The sequence below is a fragment of the Candida pseudojiufengensis genome (assembly GCF_024610245.1).
Source record: "Candida pseudojiufengensis strain CBS 10847 chromosome Unknown scaffold2, whole genome shotgun sequence".
Lineage (NCBI taxonomy): Eukaryota > Fungi > Ascomycota > Pichiomycetes > Serinales > Debaryomycetaceae > Lodderomyces > Lodderomyces pseudojiufengensis.
Window position 1 is genome coordinate 975,978 of NW_026261524.1, and position 23,523 is coordinate 999,500.

Here is a 23,523-nt window from a genome sequence, read left to right on the forward strand (position 1 = left end):
AAAATGATATCTTTAAAAAGAAAATCATTTTTCAATCACTATCATCATCATTAAAAGGATAATCATAAGCTTCTCTATCAATATCATTCCAACCATTAGCAGAAACAACATAAGGTAAAGAAGAACCTAAACTACCAAAATATATACTGTTATTAGGAAATCCTAATAATTGAGTATATTGTTTTGCAACAAATGTTGGTGATACATTTTTAAGTGGAATATTTGTTGTTGTTGCTAGGGAATGTAATGGAGATGTTGATGAATTTAATTTTTTTAAATTTATTTGATTTTGGAGATGATGATGTTGCGGAATTGGTTGATGTGGTTGTTGTTGGGAATGTTGTTGTTGATTTTGTTGTAAATGCATGTAGTTAAATTGAGGTGGTTGTAGTTGTAGGCTTTGTTGCGTATGAGTATGTAGATGGGATAAATGTGGTAAATGATCTTGTTGTTGTGGATGTAGCTGTTGCTGTTGTTGTTGTTGTTGTTGATGTTGATGAGGATGTAATTGTTGATGTAAATGAGAATTTTGATTTAATTGATGTATATGATGAGGAGAATTTGAATTTGATACTGAATTCATTCTTTCTTCATTTTTTTTCATTGCTTCAATAACATGATTTGAATGATTTGCTGATGAATTGATTTCTTTTGTAATTTGTTTCCATTTATGTTTTTCTCCTGATATCAATAATTGTCTTAATATTTGTATATCATTATTTGAAAATTTTGATGAAATATGATGATTTATTATAGGAGGATTTGATGATGCACCATTTTGTATCATTGTTGGCATTATCGTTGTAGTGGTGGTGCTTGTATTTTGATGATGTTGTGATGAATGTACTTGAGTAGTAGGTGATGTTGTATTATTATATATATTATCACTATTCTGCGTTTGCTGTGTTTGTTGTTGTTGTAAATACTGTTGATAATTATGATTATCGCCGTTTTTGATATTAGTATTTATGTTAGTTTTTAAATTGTTTGATCCATTAAATGTCATATCTTTATTCAAACAAGAATTCAAAGACTCTATTGAATTTAAACTTGTATGAGAAGTATTTGAAGTTGAAATTGATGAACTAATTGAAGACGAAGTTGAAGATGTTGTATTTGATTTATTCTCCGAAGATTTTGTACTCGATTGTAATTTATAATTTGGTTTAAATAGATTAGTTGAAGGTGGAGGAGGTGGTGGTGGTTGTGAATTAAACAGTTGTGATGGTAATATTTGAGGTAATGTAAATGAAGAATATGAAAATTCTTTAAAACTATGAGTTGAAACTAAAGGAGTGAATGGTAAATCTAATATACTATTGAATATAGTTAATTGATTACTGGTATTAGTTGTAGTAGTAGCTGAAGGTATGTTCGTAGAATTGTTGATATTATTAGATGTTGTTGTTAATATTGTAGATGATATATTATTACTGATGATATTATTATTAAGTTTATTATTAAGGTTTTTATTATTATTGGTGGTAGTTGAAGTTGTATTATAATTTGATGAAAGATGAAAATGATTATTATTTATATTAATATTATTTTGATGATGATTTGGAGATTTAATATTAGGAAGATTATTATTTGTGGTGGTAGAACTTATAGTTGTAGTAGTTGTATTATTATTATTATTATTATTCATATTTCCATATACACAACACAAAATATTTTTCAATTTTGTACAGTAAGATATTTAACTAAAGATGAATTGGATGATTCCCAAGGCTAAGTACACCAATAGAATAAAAATAAACCCACTTCCAATTGAAATAATATTATTATTATCAAACGATATTCCTAATTAATACAACTATTGTTTACTTTTTCAAAATATTAAGTATTAACTTTTTATAATATGTAAGTTTATGTCAAATCTAAAATGAAATTGAAATGAACGAAATTTCTTGAACGAAAGTATAAAAAACGCGTCCTAGTTAGGTAGTTGAATGACAATCCAATTATGGTGTTTGGGAAATTGTGTTAACTTGACTTGGTTGGAATGATGATTTTTGAAAATGATATAAATAACTTATTCCAAAAATTTCATAAAAAGAGCAAGACAAATTTGTAACAAAGTAAAAAAATGAAGGATATCGAAGTATATAAATAAACGCATGAAATGGAGATAATTATAATGTAGTATTAATATGAAAATGTGGGATTTATTAATTTCAAAATTTGAGAATTTTAAAGTTTAGTTGATCAAATATGAAACAAATATTAACTAATTAAAAAAAATCTACGAACTTTAAATTAATATATAATTAGACTATAAAGTAAAAACTTACTTAGAAATAAAAATATCTCCAAAATCTTCTAGAATAATGCAACCTTTCTTCAATCTTTATCTACTTTTCTTTACTCAATTAATAAATTATTATTGATTTGATCTTCGTAATAGAATTATTTTATTTGTTAAATTTTATTGGCTAAATGAAAATTCTACACTTTCTAAAATAATAAAATATTATTTTGGAGTTGAATAAGCTTTACGTATTTTAAACTTATTAAATGTGTATATTTAAAGCGTTAACTCTTTTCAAGACGAATATTCGGAGGGATTACATTCTGTTTCTCAAATATTTTGGGTTTGCTTTCTATTGTTTTTATCGTGTTTCAGATTTTTTCTTTTTTTTGTAAATAAAGTTTTTTAAATTAAAAATTAATTATACACCACACAAATTTTGGAGATTTACCCCATATGACATAATGAAGCAATTGGCTGTTGAGTATTTTGATTCGTTGTGTAATAATTCATTCAAGTATCAATTGACAACGTTTCTAACTTGCTGAATTCAAGTTGATTATGTTCAAAATTCTTATTTCTTTGACGATAAGTGGGATAATTAATTTAAATTGCGTGGGCTCTTCTGTCTACTCCCCCGATTTTATAACAACTAAACTTCAAAACAATAAGGTTCTAAGAATTATATTGACTTATTGGAATAATAATAGGTACCTGAATAATATTATCATTTGAAATATCTTTCTTTCACTCTATTGTTTTCATTTAATGAGTTGATAAATTTCTTATCTAAATTAATTGCATGCATGAAACATTTTAAGTGGCTTTGCATAGTCGTGAAATTGATCTAGACTTCACGATACGGCTTTTAAAATTTTCCCCTGAAGCTTATGTTGTCCGTGTATTGTCTTATATGAAATACAAACTTATCAAACTCGTATTTACCACTCACAAACAACCCTAATCTATAAAAGAATCTAATATGCTGTTATTTAAACACCATGTAAAGCATATCCTTACAAATTAGAATTGACATATTATAACTTCAGGTTTTAAAAATATCACCAGAAAATAAATAAAAATTATACAAACCATACTTTACCTAACGTGCATTAAAATAAGTAAATTTTTCAAAATTCTTTGTTATTATTTGTTTCAGAATTAATTAATTATTATAATTTCAATCCTTATTGAGTTGTAAATCATTTGTTTCAAAATTTTGCTAGTTTTTGATTAGTCTTTCCTTTGAAATTGAGATTTTTTTATTCGTCTATTTTCTGAAACGTTCGTACTTGTTGTTTGTTCAAATCTAATTTTTCTAGTTCCAGGGAGAATATAAGTTCCGAAAAGTTCATTCTCTTTTAAACTTTTAGAGTTTATAATTTTATTTATTTGCATGTGACGTGTGTAATATGAGTTGTTTATAATTTTCAGTTACAACGCATGCTGTACCTTGGTCAAGCTTAAAGATGATTTTAGCTGATATTCACATCGTACTGCATTAAAGAGATCAACGAAAATAGCATCAACAAACTAACCTTTTTTTTATGTATATTTTTCATTTCATTACGTCTTTTCTAACTTCAATTTGAACCACTTACAACTAATTTTTGTAAATGACTCATAAATACTTGTAAACTAACATCATCAGTTAATACAATAGCACCACCAGCACCTCCTCCAACTCCTATAGTATCATTTGAATAAGTTGTACTTGGATTTAATTTAGCCATTAAAAATCTTGCTTGTGAACCACCTTCTTCAGTATCTATAAATCTTGGTAATGGGAAACGTTCAGCTAATAATTCAGCAGCTTCTTGTCTTGGTTCAGCTAATAATTCTCTTAAATTTGAATATTCTTCTTGATCTTGATAACCTAGTCTTCTCCATTGAGCAATAGTTTTACCATGAAATATTAAAATATGAAAAAAAGTATCAAGCAATAAAATTCTATCATCTTTTATACTTACTGAATCTAATAATACAGCTTCTGGTTCTGAATCTAATGTAAATGAAGTTAAAGTTGGTTGAATCATAATTAATGAATTATTACAATCTTCAGTTAATAAAACATGTCTATAAAATGCAGTTTCATCTGGTGAATTATTAAATACTTGTAAAAATTGAGATCTTCTTAAATAATATATAAATTGAGGATATAATTGAAATTGTGGACCTAATCTAAAACTTTCAACTGATTCTTTTCTATAATCTGCAAATTTCTGACATAATCTAATTAACATTCTATCAACCCATCTTAACACATCTGCTCCATCATCTTGTTCTGCTTTGAACAATGTAATTCTTGCCATTAATACTGCAGCTGCTTCTTGATCAAAACTATTTGTTAATGATTGTTCATCACTTGTTAAATAATTTGAAACTGTTGTTACTCTGATTCTATATGTACCACTTGAATGTTGATAATGAGTTATAAATTGTATATAACTTTGTGCTGTAGGTGGTAATTGTTGAGTATTTACAACATCAAAAAAAATTCCATAACTATTTCTTGGAGTTAATGAACATAATCTATAATGTGATGATCCACCAATTCCTAATTCTTGATCTGATACATTATTAGTTTTAACACCTAAAGAATCTGCATGACCAATTAATCCACTTACTTTTAATTCTTTTGAAGTTCTTATCTCCAAAGAACCATTGAAACCCATTTGTAAAAAACCTTCTTCATCTTGTGCAAACATTCTTAAAAATGTTTGTTTAAAAATTGAAGTATTAAAAGCATCAGCTAATACTAAATTTCCTGCAGTTTTATGAGTTAAATCTCTCATTTCTAATAAACCTAATTGATCTAAACAACCAGTAAAAATATCAATAACATGACCATTTTTAACAGCTCTTGCAGCAATTTCTTCATAAAATTTAGTAGATTTTTTAAAATGTTTTGCATTATCTTTATCAATATCTGAATGACTTCTAATAGCTTCTTTTAATTGATTTCCAACAATCATTCCTGGATTTAAAGTACATGGACCAGCTGAAAATAACATGATTCTTGCACCAAATCCAGGAAATGTCAAACCTAATAAATTTATTGCTACATTTAATGCTGAACCAGTTGATCTTAAAGCTCTTGAACCATGAGCAACTGACCAAGGATCTTTACTTATATTTTCCAAGATTGAAGTTAATTGAAATTCAACATCTTCTAAAGGTAAAAAAAATCTTGTTAAAGAATTTGTAATTTGTTGATTTTGAAAAATTTTGGACCCAATCATATTTTCAATTTGTTTATTATCATAAATTTTATCACCTCTGAAAATAAAACTCTTGTTAATTTTTTCAGAACCTAAATCATGAACTTGTACCATTGTTCCAAAAGTAATTAAACCAACTAATGCATTAGGTGGAATATAATTAAAACTTACAATAATACTTTCAATTAAAGCTTTTAAATTTTCTTCATCTTGACATAAATCAACAACAAATGAAAAAATTGGAGGATTTTGTACTGGTCTTGCTGTAATATATTCAATAGTTGAACTTGTATTTTGTAATTCTAAAGGTAAATTATCACCACTTATTCCATGATAATGAGCAGGTAATGAATTTCTACCTTGACATAAAGGACATCTCCAAAATCCATTTGGATCAACTGCACAATAAGGATTTAATATAGATTTACAACTTTGATTTGAACAATATATTGGATCATATGCTGCTATAGGTAAATCTTCTCTTTGTTTTAATGGTGTGTATAATGCTCCTGTTGGTACAACAATTTTAGCTGCTTCTGTTTTTGTCAGAGGAAATGCATTCCATGCAAAACGAACACCATTAATATCTTCTGCTTCTTCGAAGTTCATATTGTTGATGAGATGATGTAGATGATTGATTGAAATGAATGTAAGGGTTGATTGTAGTTGTGGAGATGTAGTTGTAATTGATTTGAACGTTGATTTTAGTTGTTTTGAAATATAAATTGACAGCGAACTGAAAAATAATTTTCGAACAAATTAATTTTACGCGAGAAAATTAAAAAAATTTATTGCGGTATGGTTGTTTTGAAAGACTATGTATCTATAATACAGTGGTAGTTGGATTTCACATGAAATTGAAATACCGCTCGAAAGTAGTTTGAGAGGTCAAGACTGCCGAGAGTTAATGGTATATAAAAATTGTTCAGTTTATCTATTCATCTTGTTGCAATTTTTGAATTGTGGGGAAAATCTATAAGCTTAAGTTGCTGAACTGTATGGAATTTTGTTGCAAATTTACTTCATTTTCATTTCACCAGCTACTCTGAAATTATCACTTGCATGACTGACTTTGATATGCATTAATTTCGCTCTTTGAATCAAATACTACAGTCTACGTATTTAAAAGTATTATTACAGAGAATTAAAATGTATTTATTTATAAGACATAATGAACTAGATATTAAATAAAAATTAAAATGTTAGGTTCGTTTTTACCGTATTAATTTAAAATTTATCAAGAATTAGCGTAACATAACAAATCATAAAGCTTTATATTCAAAAGAACAATGGTTTCCCATAGCAAGTATCTAGCATTATCTTCTATTTCTCATTTCCTTTAGATTTTAATTCATTAATTTCATTAATTAATGAATTAATATATTTAGAAGCTAATTCAACAGTTGTTGCTTTTGATGGAATAGTAACTTCATCATGATAACTTTGAGGAATTAATGACCCCAATTCAGCAACAGCAGTATTCATTCTATTTCTTCTACCTTGTTCAGCTAATTTATGAGATGCCTTTTTTGTTGCTAATTTTTCTGGTTTTTTATTTAATTTTGGTGATGTTGAAGTAGAACTTGATTCTGTTGATGATGATGATTTTGAACGTGATAATGATGGTTTTCTTGTTTGAGATTTTGATCTTTTTAGAGGTTGTTGTTGCTGGGATTGTTTTTTCGTTTGTTGTTGTTGTTGTTGCTGTTGTTGTTGTTCTTGTTCTGCTAATCGACCCATTGTGAATCCCATTAATGGTGTGTTACCGTTACTGTCATTATTAATTGTATTATTATTGCTATTATTATTATTGTTGTTGTCATTAATTTCCACTGGTTTTCTAATTGGTGGTAACATTTCATCATCACCAGGTAGGGATGTATGAGATTCTTCCTTTTTTATAGTTGTAGATTCAGGTATAGACAGTTCTGGTAATTTTTCAAAATTATTAAAAGGAGTTGAACTTTTAGCTTTCACTGATGGTGATGTGTAGTTTTTATTCCCATTTGGTTGTAATATAGGGGTACCATGAGGTGTTCTTCGTTTATATTGTTTTTGCTCTTCTGGTGGTGCATATTGTGACGACGTTGATCTTCTTTTATCATTTATAGATGGTTGTTGAGCAGTTAATGCTGGAGATGTTAATGGTTCGAAATTTAAATTGTTTTGAGATGGAGGTATGTTTTGTTGATTTAAGTCATGTTGAAGTTGGTCGTGCAGTTGTTGTTGTTGATGTTGATGTGGCTGTTGTTGTTGATGATGTTGTGATCGATTATGAAGTTGTTGATGTTGTTGATGAAATGAATAATTTTGTGTAGGTAATATAGGAGTATTTTCATCAACTATATTTGGAGGAAAAGCGGAAGAAGATCCACTAAAACTTAAATCTTCAGGTACTATAAATTCTAAACCAAATTCAAAATTTTGTTGTTGAGGTAAAACATTTGGTGTCATATGATTTGGAAGAGATCGATTATCATTGAAAGTTTGATTTAAATCTAGTGGTTGTTGTTGATTTTGAGGATGATGATGATGATGATGTAGATTTTGAGGATGATGATTTTGATGATTGATATTTGGATGATGTTGATTTGGAGTTGGTTGATTTGAGTTTCTATCAGTATAATAATCTTGATTTTCCAATAATTGACTTAGAAACATTTGTTCTTCTGCAAAATTAGGAGTATTATGTAGATTATGAGGTGTCATAGGTTTACTTTGTGGATGATTTGGTGTAGAATGATTAGATAATTGTTGTAGCTGTTGTTGTTGCAGTTGTTGATGTTGATTATGATGTTGATGATGATGTGGGTGCTGTTGTAATGGTTGATTTGAATTATTTGATGAAGTTGGATCTAAATCTTGAAAATATGGTGATTTTTCATTTGGTGAAAACCAATTTTGCAGCTCCATATCTTGAATTTTCTTATCAATTGAAGTTTAAAAATTGGATACAGTATTTAATTTGTAATAGTTATTTTATATATGTTTTTCATTTATTTAGTTGGCGGTAATTCGTGGTAGGTTGAGTTGAATGATATTGATTGAATTGAATGGTACTTTAATATTATATTTTATGTATTGTAATATTTTGAATTAGAATAAAAATTCACACTATAAAAAATGTATTAACTGTATAATGTTTTAAAATTTTAACTTGAAACTGAAAATTTTTTTTTACTTTACTTCACTTTAATTGAATCGAATTGACTAAAAATTTTCATACGTAAATATTAGGTCGGTCAATCATTACGTCAGAGAGAGAGAGAAATTAATGCTATAGGTTTGTCTGAACTTTTAACAATATCTAATTAAGCCCAATCAAATTATCGTACTGTTGTTGTATTTTAAACTGCAAAAGACGTTAAAATATGATTTTTGTACTATAATTTGAAAAAGGTAACAAAACAACTTAAAATAATTATTTCAAAGATAACACACGTGTAAATGTCACAAGTTAATAATTAACGTCATCAAAAATATTGATTTAATTTCTTGATTAATACTCTTCTTTACAACATTGGACTTAAAGATTATGGTATATCAAGTATCAATGCCATGATTGCATGATTGTTTAATAGTGTAGTGGATGGATTGGATGTTCTGAAAGTAGTAACATACAAACTCTTATTCTTACCTTTACTTGTCAAATTTAGTTTTCTTAAAAAATAATAAAAAATTATAAAAATTGACATGAAAATATTTAACTAATCCGAGTCGAATCGAAGAACTTTACTCTTTTTAGCTAAATTGTTTTATTTTATTCTTTCCCTCGCTTAGTTTTTATTCGTTACTCGTTCCAAATATTATAGTTCTCGATTTGTTTATCGGACCAAAAAAGAGCCGAGTCTCCAAAGTTCGTATTTTTCATGCAGGGGGGTTTTCAGTCAAATTCGAGCATCTTACTCGTTAGTGATGTAACACGTTGATACGAACTGAAGAATCTTTAGAATGAGCAAACTGAAAAGTTTGTCATCCGGTCCGACTTCTTCACATGTATAATTTTCGAGGCGTAATTAAGTATGGAGTTAATCATGAAAAAAGTATGGGGTTTCAGGTTTTAGGATGTACCTGGGGTTAAAATGTACGCCTATCCTTTTTTTGCAACTACTGTACAAAATCATAATCATTACAAAATTTCAATAGAGTAGTACTTATAATGCAAACAACAAATTAACAAAAATTTTATTCCAAATGTACTACTTTTCAACTTCTAAAACTTTTCACCATTTTCATAAAACTCCAAAATAGCATCAGTTAATCTTTTACCACTTTCAATAATTTCATAATCATTATTAGCAGGAGCATAACACAATCTAAAAAAATTACTTCTTGATTTTGAAAATTCTTTATCAACAGTCATATTATGACCAGGTACAACTGAAACTCCATAACTTATAACTTTCCATAAAAGTTCTTTCATTTTTAAAATTATATCTGAATCATCTTTTAAAAATTCAATCTTTAAAGTTACAAACATTCCTGCTTTTGGATCTATTACATCTACTAACCCTTTTTCATAAGCTTTTGATTCATAAATTGTTTGTAATAAAAGATCTTTTCTATATGAATAAGTAGCTCTCATTTTTAAAACCCATTGTAACCAACCATCAACACCACCTAATTTATCCTGTATAACATTATTTACGACAGTTTGAGCTAAACCTGATGAACCTCTATTAACAGTTTCTGCATAATTTTTTATAACTAAATTTATTGATTTATCTGCAATAATAAAACCTAATCTTAAACCTGGTGCAAATAATTTTGAAAAAGTTTCAACTCTAATAACTCTTCCAACATCATCAATTTCTAAATAAGAAGGAGTTAAATGTTTTGTTAAATAATCTTCTAAAGTTAATTGATCTTTTAATTCAAATTGATTTTTTTTAGGTGGTCCTTGATATTTTGGTAATGTTAAATAACCATAAGGATCATCTTCAATTATAATAAAATCATAATCAGTAGCTAATTTATAAATTTTTTTTCTAAATTCTAATGTTTGAGTAAAACCAGTGGGATTTTGTCCTGTTGCAATAGTATAAAGAGCTTTTGGTTTTGGTAATTTCGTGGTATCCCAATTCTTTAATAAATTTTCTAAATAATTTAAATCAATACCATTTGAATCATTTGACAAATCAATTTTTATAGGTACGGGAATTGCACCAGAATTATCAGAAAATCTTAAAAATGGAGTGAAAGTAAATTCTTCAACTAATATAACATCACCAGGATCTAATATTGCATCACATGCTTTATTTAATCCATCACTTGCACCAGTTGTTAATATCAGTGACCAATTATCATAATTTGGTGGATGAGTTCTTTTGATAAAATTTTCAGTAAATTCAATTAATGGATCATGACCTTCAACTTTAACATATTGTAAACCTTTTGATAAATCAATTAAATTTGGGTTTTTAGTATGTCTTTCAATATGAACTGAATTTGGGTTCTTTTCAGAAATTGATAAATTTTCCATTGAATTATTAAATTTTTGTTGATGTTCAAAAGGATATTCAACTAAATTTACATCTATTGAATCAATTGGAAAAAACCCATCATTTGGAGTTCCATATGATAATAATAATGGTTTTTCATGTGGTTTAAAACCTTTTGGAGGTTGTTCACTTGGTCCATTTGTAAAATGAGAACTTTGTCTTGATTTTGCTCTTTTTGATATAAGATGGGATATTCCAGTCATTTTTTTTTAAAATCAATTGATAAATTGATAGTTGATAATTTTAGGAATTTGAATCTCGAAAATTTTCATTTATTTTAAAGTTGGATCTAATGTTGAGATCTTTATAAGAGATCAAACCAGATTATTAAGCTTAAATTCAGATTTTGTGTGTTTATAGGATTTTAAAGAGAGCCACTTCTTATCTAAATTCCGCTAATTTCCGCTTTTAGACATTTTTCACTTCGAGCCATACTTTTTACTTACTTAAATACTCCAACAAACTACCTTAAACTATTACCCATATTCAATCTAAATAATCTATTGAACTACAATCCCTATACGTTTGAATTACCTTAACTATATCCTCTTTAGCTTGATTAAAAATATCAACTATTCGATCTAATTCTTCAATACTATTATTTTCAGTATATGTATTTAAATAAGCTTTTCTTTTAACTAATAAATCATATTGATTTAAAATTTTTGAAAAAGTATCTGCTATTGATGTATTATTTGATATTTGTATCCCCTCCAAAAAAGAATTTGGTTTTTTACCATGAACTACTGCTATTGATCGAGAAGTCCAAGGAACAAATTTTGTCCGTTGTTGAATTTTAAGTATTCCTTTTCGTATTTCTTTCCTATCTAAATCTTGACCACTTATTAAATAATTCATTAGACTAATATATGATGCATCTGAACTTGGTATTATTGATTTATATTTATCATTTGATAATTCTAAAAACATATCATATTCATTATTAGTTTTGAAAGGAGCTATTGATGTTGTTAAAAATTTCAAATCTGGCGTTGGGACCAAATTCAGTATTATTGATTCAATTGAACTATACATATATCCTGGAAATCTTAATGGATTACTTGTTGATGCCATTATATTAGCTATAAGTTTATTTGTACCTTGATATGAATCACTTGTAGTTTGAGTTATTGAATTTTCAATATTATTTAATGCATCATTATGAAATACAAATGTAGCATTACTAAATTCAATTAATTTTTGTAAAGTTAATACACTATTATATGGTTGTACAACAACATCACTTGTTTTATCATTTGATGGAAAAATTGAAGTTGTTGTTATTAATTTTTTAGACGTGTATCTATCCAGTAAAATTTCTAAAATTTTTGATCCACAACCTGATCCTGTTCCACCTGCTACACTATGAAACAATTGAAATTGTGATAAATTATCACATTTATCCATTTCTCTATCTATTAAATTCGTTATTTCTTCTGTATGTTCATTTCCATATTTATATCCATTTATAAAATTATTTCCTGCACCTCCTGAATGTTCACTTAAATGTATATTTCTTTGATTAAACATTGGTAAAGTATTTAAAGATTTTGAAATAACCGATGGTTCTAAATCTATTAGTATTGATCTTGGTGTATATTTGTTTGTGTCTGATACTGTGAAAAACAATTCTGGATGTTCTGATGCTTTGTTAATCGTGAGTTGAGTTCCATCTGAGTTTATTTCATGTTCTTGAGCTAATTGTTGCCAATACTGTAGACCAACTTGGTTCCCACATTGTCCTACTTGTAATGTTATCGTTTCACTAAAGTTGAGTTAGTATTGGAACTTATTATATTGTCTAATGCTGTAACATACCCTGGCATCCTAAACTAGTTTCGTGTTTTGTTATTGTTTACGTTTTTGGAAAAAATAATTTGAATTTGATCTCCGCTCATTTTTAAACTGGTAGCAATACGAAACATGATATTTCATCATTTAATCAGTAAAATTAGGTGAAGGGGATACTCAAAAAAAGTCTACAAAGTGGTGTTAAAATTAATGATTTTATTAAAATGCAAACAAAATTAAATTTTCAATTATCCTTGAAACAAAAATTATCGACCAAATATTTAACGAATTTTTTTTTAGAAGAGTAAAGGTATTAAATAATTAATTGAACTAAAATATGATTCTGACCAGCATGATCTTTTTAGTATGATCTTCTTTTCTTTTTACATTTTGATGGACCACCAGTAGTAGTTGCAGAAGTAAGTGTTAAAAGTGAAGTAATTGATGGATCTGGGGTACCAGTAGTAATAGTTGGAGCAGCTGAACCAGTTGGAGTAGTTGCAAAAGTTGAAGAACTTGATGTATCTTTACAGTTTCCAAAAGCAGCAGCTAAAGCAGTAACAATGACTGTTTTTAAAGTATCAATGTTTAAAAATGCTTCAATAATACTTGGAATTAAACCAGATTGAATTAAAGCATCTAATAATTCTCCTAAAGTAATTGCACCACTTTCAAATAATTGTTTTATTAATGAAGCACCAAAAGTATAAAAATCATCATCAACAACTAAAGCTTCAACAACTTGATTAGCTAATCCTGAATTTTTTAATGATTCCATCAATGAAGTTAAAATTTCTTGAGTATCTCTTGTAACTAAGGTCAGTGGTTGTTCAGCATTAGCTAATTCAACAGCAGCTAAAGCATCTCTTTTAGCTTTTTCAACACTTTGAGCAACTTGTTGAGAATTCAAACCTAAAATGTTACCAATAAGTTGTGGTAAATTTGCTAATTGTTGAGCAACAAGTTTAAAAATTTGAGCATAGAAAGCACAATCACTTATTAAATTTTTAATAACATCAACTGCTAATCCAGAATCATTTAAAGATTTTAATAAAGTTGAAAGATTGATCCAACCATCTTTAATGGCAGTAACAATAACATTTTGTGCAATTTGTGATAAAGTTGGGTCACTGATAAAATATTCAATAACAGTTGGTGCTAAATTAGTGTCTTTAACAATTGTTAAAATATCTGTAACTATTTGACTTTCTCTTTTTGTTAATTCATTAGGTGACATTACTGATCTTTTTTTATTATATGAGTTTAAATTTGCAATAGCATTGTTAACCATTTCATATTCTCTGGTGGTTAATGATTTCACACCAACATTTTCTGGCATAATAGCTGCTTGTGAGACAGCAGCTAAAATTAAAGTAGCAGTGACAAGGTTTAATTTCATTTTGACGTAGTGGTTATTTTTGTTGAAGTTGAAGTTGTGTGATGAATTAGATTAGGATAAGATAAATCAAAGTAAAAGAAAAGATGAAGTTGTAGATTTAATTTAAAATAGAAAAAGTTAAAAAAAGTTGATCTTGAATGATAATTCAAGAACTAGGCTATATATATAGAAAAGATTCAATTACTCGAGTGTAAACCCTTTCAATAAAGCATATTACTATCTTGAGTAAATATGTAGGCTTGCCTAATGATCATATAATTTGACACAAGTTTCATATAATTAAATAAAAATAGAATTGTTGCAAAATATATTTAGAAATGTTACACAAAAAAAAATTGTAATAAAAATATAATTTGATTTCCTAAAACAGTAATTTTGTTAGTTCTATTTAATGTATGGGAGATCAAATAGATCTTAAAAAAAATAACAAGAACAATACTTTCATCTATTCAAAGATCTTAATTAATTGAAAATCTTATTATACGTTTGAGATATTTAACTTGTGAAATGGAGTTTACTACCTTTCTCCAACTCAGTCCCATTAATCCAATTAATGTGTTCTAAATCATTACAGGATAAAAAAAAGCTTGAGAAGAACAAAATACAAGTGAAAGTATGTTTTAAACATTAACCTTTTAATAATCCAGATGGTGTTAACGTTATCAAGGGTTTAAGGCTTTCTCTAAAATGATTGATTTAACTTCATCTAAGATCTAGATCTCTTGTCTCTTTGCAAGATTCAAAACCATTTATAAAATTAATATTCTTTGCTCTAATATTATAATTATTAACCGAGAATTTCAATGGTTAGGTATAATTCACTCTTTAAGGGGAAACAATTATATAAAAAAATGGGGTTGTATTCATTAAATCAATCATAATAACCAAACGATTCGGCATAAGATTAGACTGCCTTTCAAGGAAATTCAAGTCTGTTGACGAATTGCTTCTATTTTTAAAAAATTTTTACAAACGTATATTTATTCTATTAATATTTCATGAAATGTTATTGGGTTCAATATTACAAAAAAGAAATGTATAATTTCTTTATCTGGTAATAACTTTTCATGGAGATTTTACTCTTTTTTTTTTCGGTCGGATATTTTACTATTTTGTTGCATTAGAATGTGAAACATCCGTTTTATCCTAAAAATACTCGGACTTATACCGTCTCACTTATCTCCGTGTGAGCGTTTTCTCAAAACTGATTATTTAAATATAGTTCTCACGGTATGATGAATCGTAATCAAGTAGGTTCAAGAGTCTTTCGAAGTTGTTTGTCTAACAATATAATAAATAATACATTAATACACACATTTTATGGAGCATCTATATCACCTTCAACTTTATCTTTCGATGGATCAATTTCAGAATCATCAATATTATCATAAATCTCATCATCATTAATATGAGAATAATGCCTAGTCATATGATGTTTTTGAGCAGGCTTATGATGATGACCATTAAGATGATGTGGTAAAACTTCATCTCTAATTCTTTCACCTTCATTTTCTAAATCTTCTAAAGTTTTATATCCACTGTAATGATTAATTTGCTTGATTGGTTTGTTGTAGTTGTTTTTCCTTTGTATTTTGAATTTATTATTGATGATCTTAGTTGAATTTTTAAGAATGATTTTTATAACATTATTTTTCATGATATTGGAAAATTCTTCCACACTCAATATTTGATTATTTATTTGTATCTTAGGTATTTGTAATTTCAAATTATTACAATTCAAAATACTAGCTCCAGTTACAGTAATTTCCAAATCCATTTTCTCAATTGTGAAATTTATAATTGATCTATATTTCAATGATCTCTCAATTAAAACATCCAATTCATCTTGTTCAGGTTTACGCTTGAATGATTGATCAACCTTGTTTTGAGCCTTTTTCTCCCTATAACTTGAAATGGACGAACTTGAAGATTTGATATTACTAAATATCGAATTACCATTTGTCATTTTTCTCCATGGACTTGATGATCTTGTAGAAACAGATGTTTGAGATTCATCTGATATACTTTCATCACTATCACTGCTACTTTCATCATCATCATTATCATCATTTTTGCCAGGAAATAAATAATTATGTATCTGTTTACCAACATTATAATCTAAATCAATAATAAGCCCTTGCATTTCTAATTTACAATCTTTAACTAAAGCAATACCACCAACATTTGCCAACATTTCCCATGAAAATTTAACAATTGGAGTAATTGATGGATTGGAAGGACTTAAAATAATAGGATGTGAAGAATGATTTTGTAAATTAAACATTTGCATCATTGAAACTTCAAATGAATTAATATTGGTACCATCAACGGATTCAGTTCTATTGAAAGAAGCTTTTGAAGCAGCAATATCAACATATGGATTTTTCATATCATCTAACATATGCCATATGAATTCATGAATATTTATATACCATTCTCTACCTTCTTTCTTTTTATTTTTCATCTTAACAGTTTTAAAAATCATTAAAAGTTCCAATTTACTTTTCTCCATTTCTAATTCTATTAATTTCAAATATCTCTTTTCTTCATCACTCAAGACTCCACCTTTTTGATCAAAATTAAGAAGAATGTCTTTAAATTCTCTTATTGTTGATTGTAATTCCTTAACTTTCAAATCTAACCCTTTGAAATCCGATCTATCAGCAATCGAAATAACTCTAGATAATCTTTCATTAACTGTATCCTTTTTACCGTCAGATATAAGTAACTCGGTAATGACATAATATATTGACGAATATTGCTCTGAAGTAGCATCAATCACATATTTTGCTAAATAAATATTGACTTTACTTCCACTACTACTATCCTTATGATTACTACTTAAAAACAACTGATTAGGATTTTTATAAATTAATGAAATTGTATTTCTTTCTGACACCAAATAATCTTGAGCCCATGAACCATTATAACAAACTTCACATTCAAACCATGGAGGCCAATTATTTCTCGACATATAACCATTCTTTGCAAATTTAGTTTTAGGATTATTGAACAATACATCATCTTTATAAATGACAAAAATCAGTTCTTCTTTAAATAACACTCCATATCTTGATTCCACTTTTGTAATCATATCAGATGAGTCTGTCATAATATTAGTCATATCTTTTACATTAACATCAACAATTCTAATATCTAAATCTTTTGATGTTAATATCACACAAGAATCTGGCACTTTTTTACTAATCATTTGAATTTGAGGATGAATTAATTTAATCAAATATTTGAATTCTGGCTCTTCATCATCACTATTAATTTTCTCTAATTCTTCGTTAAAACTTTCAATCACATCACAACCATCTTTGAAAAAATTCTTAAATGCATTATCTTGATCTTGGAATTTAATTGAAGCATCATCAGTTGGTCCATTTTCATTTATAACACTTTGAACTAAATCAACTGCAGTTTTTGTCATATAATAAACATGATTTTTTCTATCACTAATTCTTTTCAAGTAACTAATAAAATACTCCTTTAAATCATCATCCCATATTAATTTCAAATTGTGTAAAATAAATCTATTATGAAATTCCGCAACTGCAACAACATTTGAAGCTTCCAAAAGTTCACTCTGTGATGTATGACTAGTATATGCTGATAATCCTGACATTTGTCTCTCCAAACTTAAATGATCTCCTTCATCAAATGATTGAGTCAATTTTAAATCATTTTCTGTAAAGTTCTTACCTGCTTCTTCCAAAACCTGGATCTTATCTTGCAACAAATTAATTTCATTTTCCAAATGTTGTTTATCAATGTTTTGAGCATTAGGATCAGAAAAGCTAGCTTTAAGTTTTTCAACTTCTTTATTCAAAGTTTTCTTTCTTTCGTCTAAAATTCTGGTTTGAACTGCTGCTGGTTTTTCCAAATCCATTATACAATCATGTATGGGTTCATTACCAAATGGGAAAGGTCCTTTTTTCTTTAAAGTGAATTCTCTAAAATAAGTGAATTTAGGTGTGTAAAAAAATGGTAATATCCTTATCTTAGGATTTGGTGATAATGGTTCAACTTCCAATTCAATGAAATCTTCTGGATCAACCCAAGAATAATCACCATCTGGTATATCAATACTTTCAATCCATTTTGAAAATTTCGGAGCATCTGAATTTGTTGAAGAATTTGAAGATTGTAGGTCACCAGTTAAATAACTCATCAATTTACCACTTATTGATTGATCATGAAACAAAGCATTCAATACTCTAATGTCAGCTTCTTCAATATTAATTTCTGCTTGATTCATCTTCAAATGCTTAACTTGTGTTTTTCTATTCAATTTCTTGTTCACATAAGTCATTAACTCTTTAGCTTGATGTAAGTCAATTTCACAAATTTTAAACTTTCCTTTTAATCCGGTGAATGCTACTCTATTCTTTTGATTATGCATTTCATTACTTGAATGAATATATAAATGTGAGATAGTAACAGGATTGAAAACCATTAGATATTTTACAGTAAATATATGAGGACTAAATTTAACACTAACTTTTTTCTTACCTTCTTCAGCAAAAAGTTTACCATTTCTAGTAGGTAATGGAGAATAATGAGCTATAGTATCCCACCAATAGAAGAAATGATGAAAAGTTAATGGAGTTAAATATGCAGCATTGTATGCTTCACCATTATGTGATTTTGATATTACTGATAAAGCCATATGAACATAATCTGATCTGTAGCCTTCATAAGAATCAGGATGATATTTATTAATTGGATTTGTAACGACAACATCATAATGAGGTTTGAATTTTCTAGTTCTTGGTTCTTCATCACATAATTTCTTAGAATCTAACTTATTTCTTTCAAACATGAATCCTAAAACCCATTTAACTCTATCATTAGTTGATAATTTGATAACTTTTTTGTGAAATTTTTTAGCATCCAAATCATAATCTGGTGTGGTAACATCAGCTCCATCGTAAAACAAACTCCATATATTTTTCTCTTCAATTGAATAGTTAGGTATAGCAAAAATAAAGTCATCACTAGTAATAACAATAAAGTTTTTTGGATCAATAGTACCGTCAAAACATAACGAAACATTATCTTTCCAACAAAATGCAAATCCAGAATCTCTACCAACTAATTTTGTAGGCGATGTACCACTTTTCATTAACAAACATAATTCATTAGCTACATTGAACTGATATTTTCCGTGCATTATTAATGGAACTTTATCCCAAAATCCTATTGGACTATCATCTATTGCTGGCTTTGTAAAATTTTCAAATGCTTGACCCATTGCTCCTAATGCTGGTTGATAAGCTTTACACCAACTAATAGTACATGCTCTATCAGTTATCAAATCACAATTAAAATCAGCTGCAACTTTCACAGGTGTTAATGTTCTTGGAATATTAACTGAATAGAAATTATCAGCTGAATTTGGATCAGTCGCTGCTAATGAATATGGTACAAATATATATCTCAATTCTTCTTGCCTTGAAAATAAATGTTCGTTTATAATTATATTTGCTTCAATGTTGATGGTTGGATTTTGTGGATTACTAGCTGTTGGAAATGAAGCTAATGGTAAAGGATAATCTCTTAATATCATATAAAACTTTCTTGACTTCAAATTAAGATACATTGGACATAAAATCGAGTAGGTCAATTTTGGTTGTTTTTTAGCAAATTTATACAAAAATTCATCAATGTCACCACCTCTAAATCTATCTAAAGTCAAGTTAACGTCTCTAAAAACAGCACCAGCCATTGGTGGTCCATGAGGGTATGCAACAATGTCATACTTATTTTTCATAGTTTCAGTGATTTCATCTTTTCCCCAAACGTCTTCCATTCTTTGTTGCCATAATCTACCACGAACTTTTTTCATAACTTCAAATTTTCTGGTCCATGATAATGCAAAATTCTGATTCAATCTGTCTCTTGCTTTTTTGATTTCATCTTCAGCCTGTGACATGGTTAAACGAGGTTTTTTTGGTTGTGAATCTGTGCAATATTCTTCTTTACTTTTGTTAGTTGTCTGTGAATGATGTTTTCTTAATTTCATAAATGTTTCTTTGATCTTTTTACCACCTCCATTCTCATGGCCACTTGAGCTTGATTCATGACGTAAGGGACTATGAAATCTACAGGTACTATCTTGTTGTTGGACTGGTGGAGGTTTCGGAGCAGGAGTTTTAGACAATTCAATTTGATGTTCTATATCTGGTTCTGCATTTGCTAACATTTCTTTAGCTTTTGATTCAAATGCTTTCAATTTACGTAACCTTTCCTTTTGCTCGATAACTCCTAATTCAAAAATTAATTCTAATTCATTTTCAAATGGATCATTTTCAAGTGAAAGTCCTAATACAGATGTTTTCAAATTGATATGAGGAAATTTTATAGCTTGTTTAGCACTTGGAAATACTCTTTCAAATTCTTCAGCTCCATAGTTAAAATATGTGAAATTGTGCTTTAATTGTTTAATAGCTTTAAAAAAGGAAATGAAATTATCAATAACTGTAAAAAATAAAAATTGATAAGGAATATCAAATCTAACTGATTTAGTCAACAATTCAAAACTTGCATCATGTAAAGTTTTTGATAAATCAATACTAAAATTAGGTTGTTTTATAACTAATAATCTAGCCCATAATTTAGTAGCTGGGTGGACAACATATAATCTGATATTTCTAACATCTGCATTCTTCAACACAAGAGCATTGTTCAATCTTGAAAATTCAAATTCTATCAATACATCAACTTTATTAGGGAGTCTTATAACTGTTGCAAAACTATCTATAGTTATATCTAATTTAACTTTCTTTCTTGGACCAGTCATTTTTTTTATTTCATTCTTTGTACATTTTCTTGCTATTGTTGGTGCAAATCTTTCCAACATGGTTTTAGCATAAAACATACACCATAAAAAGAACATGTCTATTCTACCTTCAATATCTGGGATTGTTAATGAGAGTCTATTGACATCACGATCTTCCTTCACTGAATCATTGGTTATGTAAATATCATTAACTGTTAAAACTGTCTTGATTCGTCTAGTTCCATTATCGTCATTGAAATCATCTGATGTAATAGGATTTGAAGCTAATGAATTTATACTTGACATTTCATCTAATTCAGAATCTGTAGCATGCATTTCGGTTACTTTATCAAAATCATCCATATATTCACTAGAATATTCACTCAATGTAAACACTTGTACCAATTTAACTGATGATTCTAGAAGCTCCTTATTCAACTTATATCCAGCATTGATCTCATCAACTTTTAAAGAAACACCACGTCTATAATCTTTCAAATCAATTTCTTTACCAAGATTTTCGTCGTAGACTTTATGACTAGGTAGTCCTTCTTTACATACTATATCTATTAATATGGAAGTAACACTTAATTTAACGGATGAAATAAATGGAGGAATAATTTTAAATAATTTTATAAAGCTATCACCTTTAGTTGAAGTTTCTTCATTTACTGATGTTGGTTCTTCAACTTTTAACTGATCCTTGTGTTTTAATTCATCAAACTTTTTATTAAAATAAATAATTTGTTGATTTCTGAATTGTCTTACCAAATAAAAAAAAATATCATTGACTGATCTAATTTTGATAGATTTACTTGAAAGTCTTAAACCTAATTTACCATCTGCTAAATCATAAGCTGCTAAAATATTTATCTTAGAAAAATGAAGTATATTACCTGCCTCTTCACCTTTTAAGTTTTTAATTTTAATTAATGAATTGACTGTGTGTCTACCTTTTGTATGAGATCTTGTGAATAATCTATGAATGAAACCAGATAATGAAAGTTTTAGAACTGTATTGTTCTTTGAAAATCTATTGAATTCATTTTCCTTATTATCACCAATTTTCGGTAAATGAATATTTAAGTCAGTATCAACAATAATAATTTTACTCGAAACAGACTTGATTAATTTCGAAGCAATTTTCAATTTCAATAACGCCTCTTCTTTCCTTCTTACACCTGCAGCAGATGTCATTTTTTTCATTCTTCTCAGCATAATTTGATCTCTCAAAAATTTAAATAATATGTCTTGTTGGTCATAATAAAAATCAAAAGTTGGATTTGTTAATGTAATATTAGTTTCAAAATTTATGAATTCATTAGAAGATTCTTCATGCTTCAATAACACTTGTGTAACTCTCAACATTTCTAAAGGACAAACTTGATAAGTTATAGTACCTGATGGTAATTCAAAACATTTCGATTCTAAATGATAAAACTTAAAGGATGTCAAATACAAAAGTAATTTTAATTGATCATTCTCATCTTCTCTTTCCACTTTATCTAATGAAAATGCAAAATTTGACAAATTAAATTTTAAATCATCATGAACTAACGTAAAATCCTCAAGCCGTATAGTAGTTGTTGAATATATTGAAATTATTTCTTTCACTAAATTTGTGTATTGAAGAACGTTAGTTATTCTTTGAGAGTCATCATTATCATTGCTTGTATCTGGTTCTTTTGACTTTCTATCTCTATTCTTAGATAATAAATTCAATGGTATATTTAATCTACTAATGGATAATGAAGTTTCAAAATCTTGAAAATATAATGTGATTTTGTCTTTAACATTAATAGGACAAGCAGTTATAAAAATACAATTGATAAAAAATTCCGCATTTCTGAAATATTGAATTTTATTATTTTCATCACCAACTTCATAAAGCATTGCATTATATAATGTTGCAGTGAATCTTAAATTACTTTCTTTTAATATGTTAGTCTCTAACCTTAAGAATTCGAGGAATGTACTAAAATTTTCATGAGTTTCTTGATGATATATTGATAATCTATGCACTTGAAAATTTACTCTATTAATAATCTTGGTTTTTATAAAGAATTGATAAATGAATTTTGGAATTTTGAAAAAAAGTTCTTCCTTGATGGATCTTTCATGAAGTGGTATTTTGCTTTTTGATTTTGATTTCTGTTTTGGTTTAGATTTGTCCCTTAAACATGTAACTCCGACATCAACTATATCCAATGAGAATAAATTTGCATTCTTACTTTCACTTGAACCCAATAAATTTACACTTATATTGATTTTATTTATTGTTATTTTGGTATTCTTTAATCTTATGGTGATCCCTCTTAATGATAAAAATCCAATGTATTTAATAGTAATATGAGGAATTTGATTCACTAATAGTAGTAAAAATCCGTAAATAATGGCAATATAACCAAATACCCAATAAATATTTGCCATGTTGGATAATTATTGATTATGGGTTTTCCTCTCAAAATGAGACAGATTGTGATCTTTGAAATTGATCTTAATGTTGTTGATAATATAAGCTCAATCGAAGTGTGTTTAATCTTGATTCAGATGTTCGGTATTAATATTTATTT

General features: G+C 27.7%; 7 protein-coding genes across 7 annotated transcripts; all 7 read right to left on the bottom strand. All coding sequences in view use genetic code 12, as the record gives it.

Annotated features, from left to right (window-relative positions):
* Nucleotides 1-31: 31 nt before the first annotated feature.
* KGF55_001302 (uncharacterized protein) lies at nt 32-1,648 on the bottom strand (the record flags this gene model as incomplete). Its single annotated transcript, XM_051755863.1, has 1 exon — nt 32-1,648. The coding sequence occupies one exon, from the start codon at nt 1,646-1,648 to the stop codon at nt 32-34; it is 1,617 nt and encodes a 538-aa protein (XP_051616342.1).
* Nucleotides 1,649-3,834: 2,186 nt separating this feature from the next.
* Nucleotides 3,835-6,081, bottom strand: SEC23 (GTPase-activating protein; the record flags this gene model as incomplete). Its single annotated transcript, XM_051755864.1, has 1 exon — nt 3,835-6,081. The coding sequence occupies one exon, from the start codon at nt 6,079-6,081 to the stop codon at nt 3,835-3,837; it is 2,247 nt and encodes a 748-aa protein (XP_051616343.1).
* A 714-nt stretch (nt 6,082-6,795) lies between these two features.
* PHO4 (phosphate-sensing transcription factor) lies at nt 6,796-8,385 on the bottom strand (the record flags this gene model as incomplete). Its single annotated transcript, XM_051755865.1, has 1 exon — nt 6,796-8,385. One exon carries the CDS (start codon nt 8,383-8,385, stop codon nt 6,796-6,798), a length of 1,590 nt encoding a protein of 529 aa, XP_051616344.1.
* Nucleotides 8,386-9,685: 1,300 nt separating this feature from the next.
* On the bottom strand, nt 9,686-11,176 carry ARO9 (aromatic-amino-acid:2-oxoglutarate transaminase; the record flags this gene model as incomplete). Its single annotated transcript, XM_051755866.1, has 1 exon — nt 9,686-11,176. The coding sequence occupies one exon, from the start codon at nt 11,174-11,176 to the stop codon at nt 9,686-9,688; it is 1,491 nt and encodes a 496-aa protein (XP_051616345.1).
* Nucleotides 11,177-11,459: 283 nt separating this feature from the next.
* TUB4 (gamma-tubulin) lies at nt 11,460-12,799 on the bottom strand (the record flags this gene model as incomplete). The annotated part of the gene is made up of 2 exons (XM_051755867.1): nt 11,460-12,738; nt 12,792-12,799. 2 exons carry the CDS (start codon nt 12,797-12,799, stop codon nt 11,460-11,462), a joined length of 1,287 nt encoding a protein of 428 aa, XP_051616346.1.
* A 326-nt stretch (nt 12,800-13,125) lies between these two features.
* KGF55_001307 (uncharacterized protein) lies at nt 13,126-14,163 on the bottom strand (the record flags this gene model as incomplete). Its single annotated transcript, XM_051755869.1, has 1 exon — nt 13,126-14,163. One exon carries the CDS (start codon nt 14,161-14,163, stop codon nt 13,126-13,128), a length of 1,038 nt encoding a protein of 345 aa, XP_051616347.1.
* A 1,318-nt stretch (nt 14,164-15,481) lies between these two features.
* Nucleotides 15,482-23,380, bottom strand: KGF55_001308 (uncharacterized protein; the record flags this gene model as incomplete). The annotated part of the gene is made up of 1 exon (XM_051755870.1): nt 15,482-23,380. One exon carries the CDS (start codon nt 23,378-23,380, stop codon nt 15,482-15,484), a length of 7,899 nt encoding a protein of 2,632 aa, XP_051616348.1.
* Between the last annotated feature and the right edge of the window lie 143 nt (nt 23,381-23,523).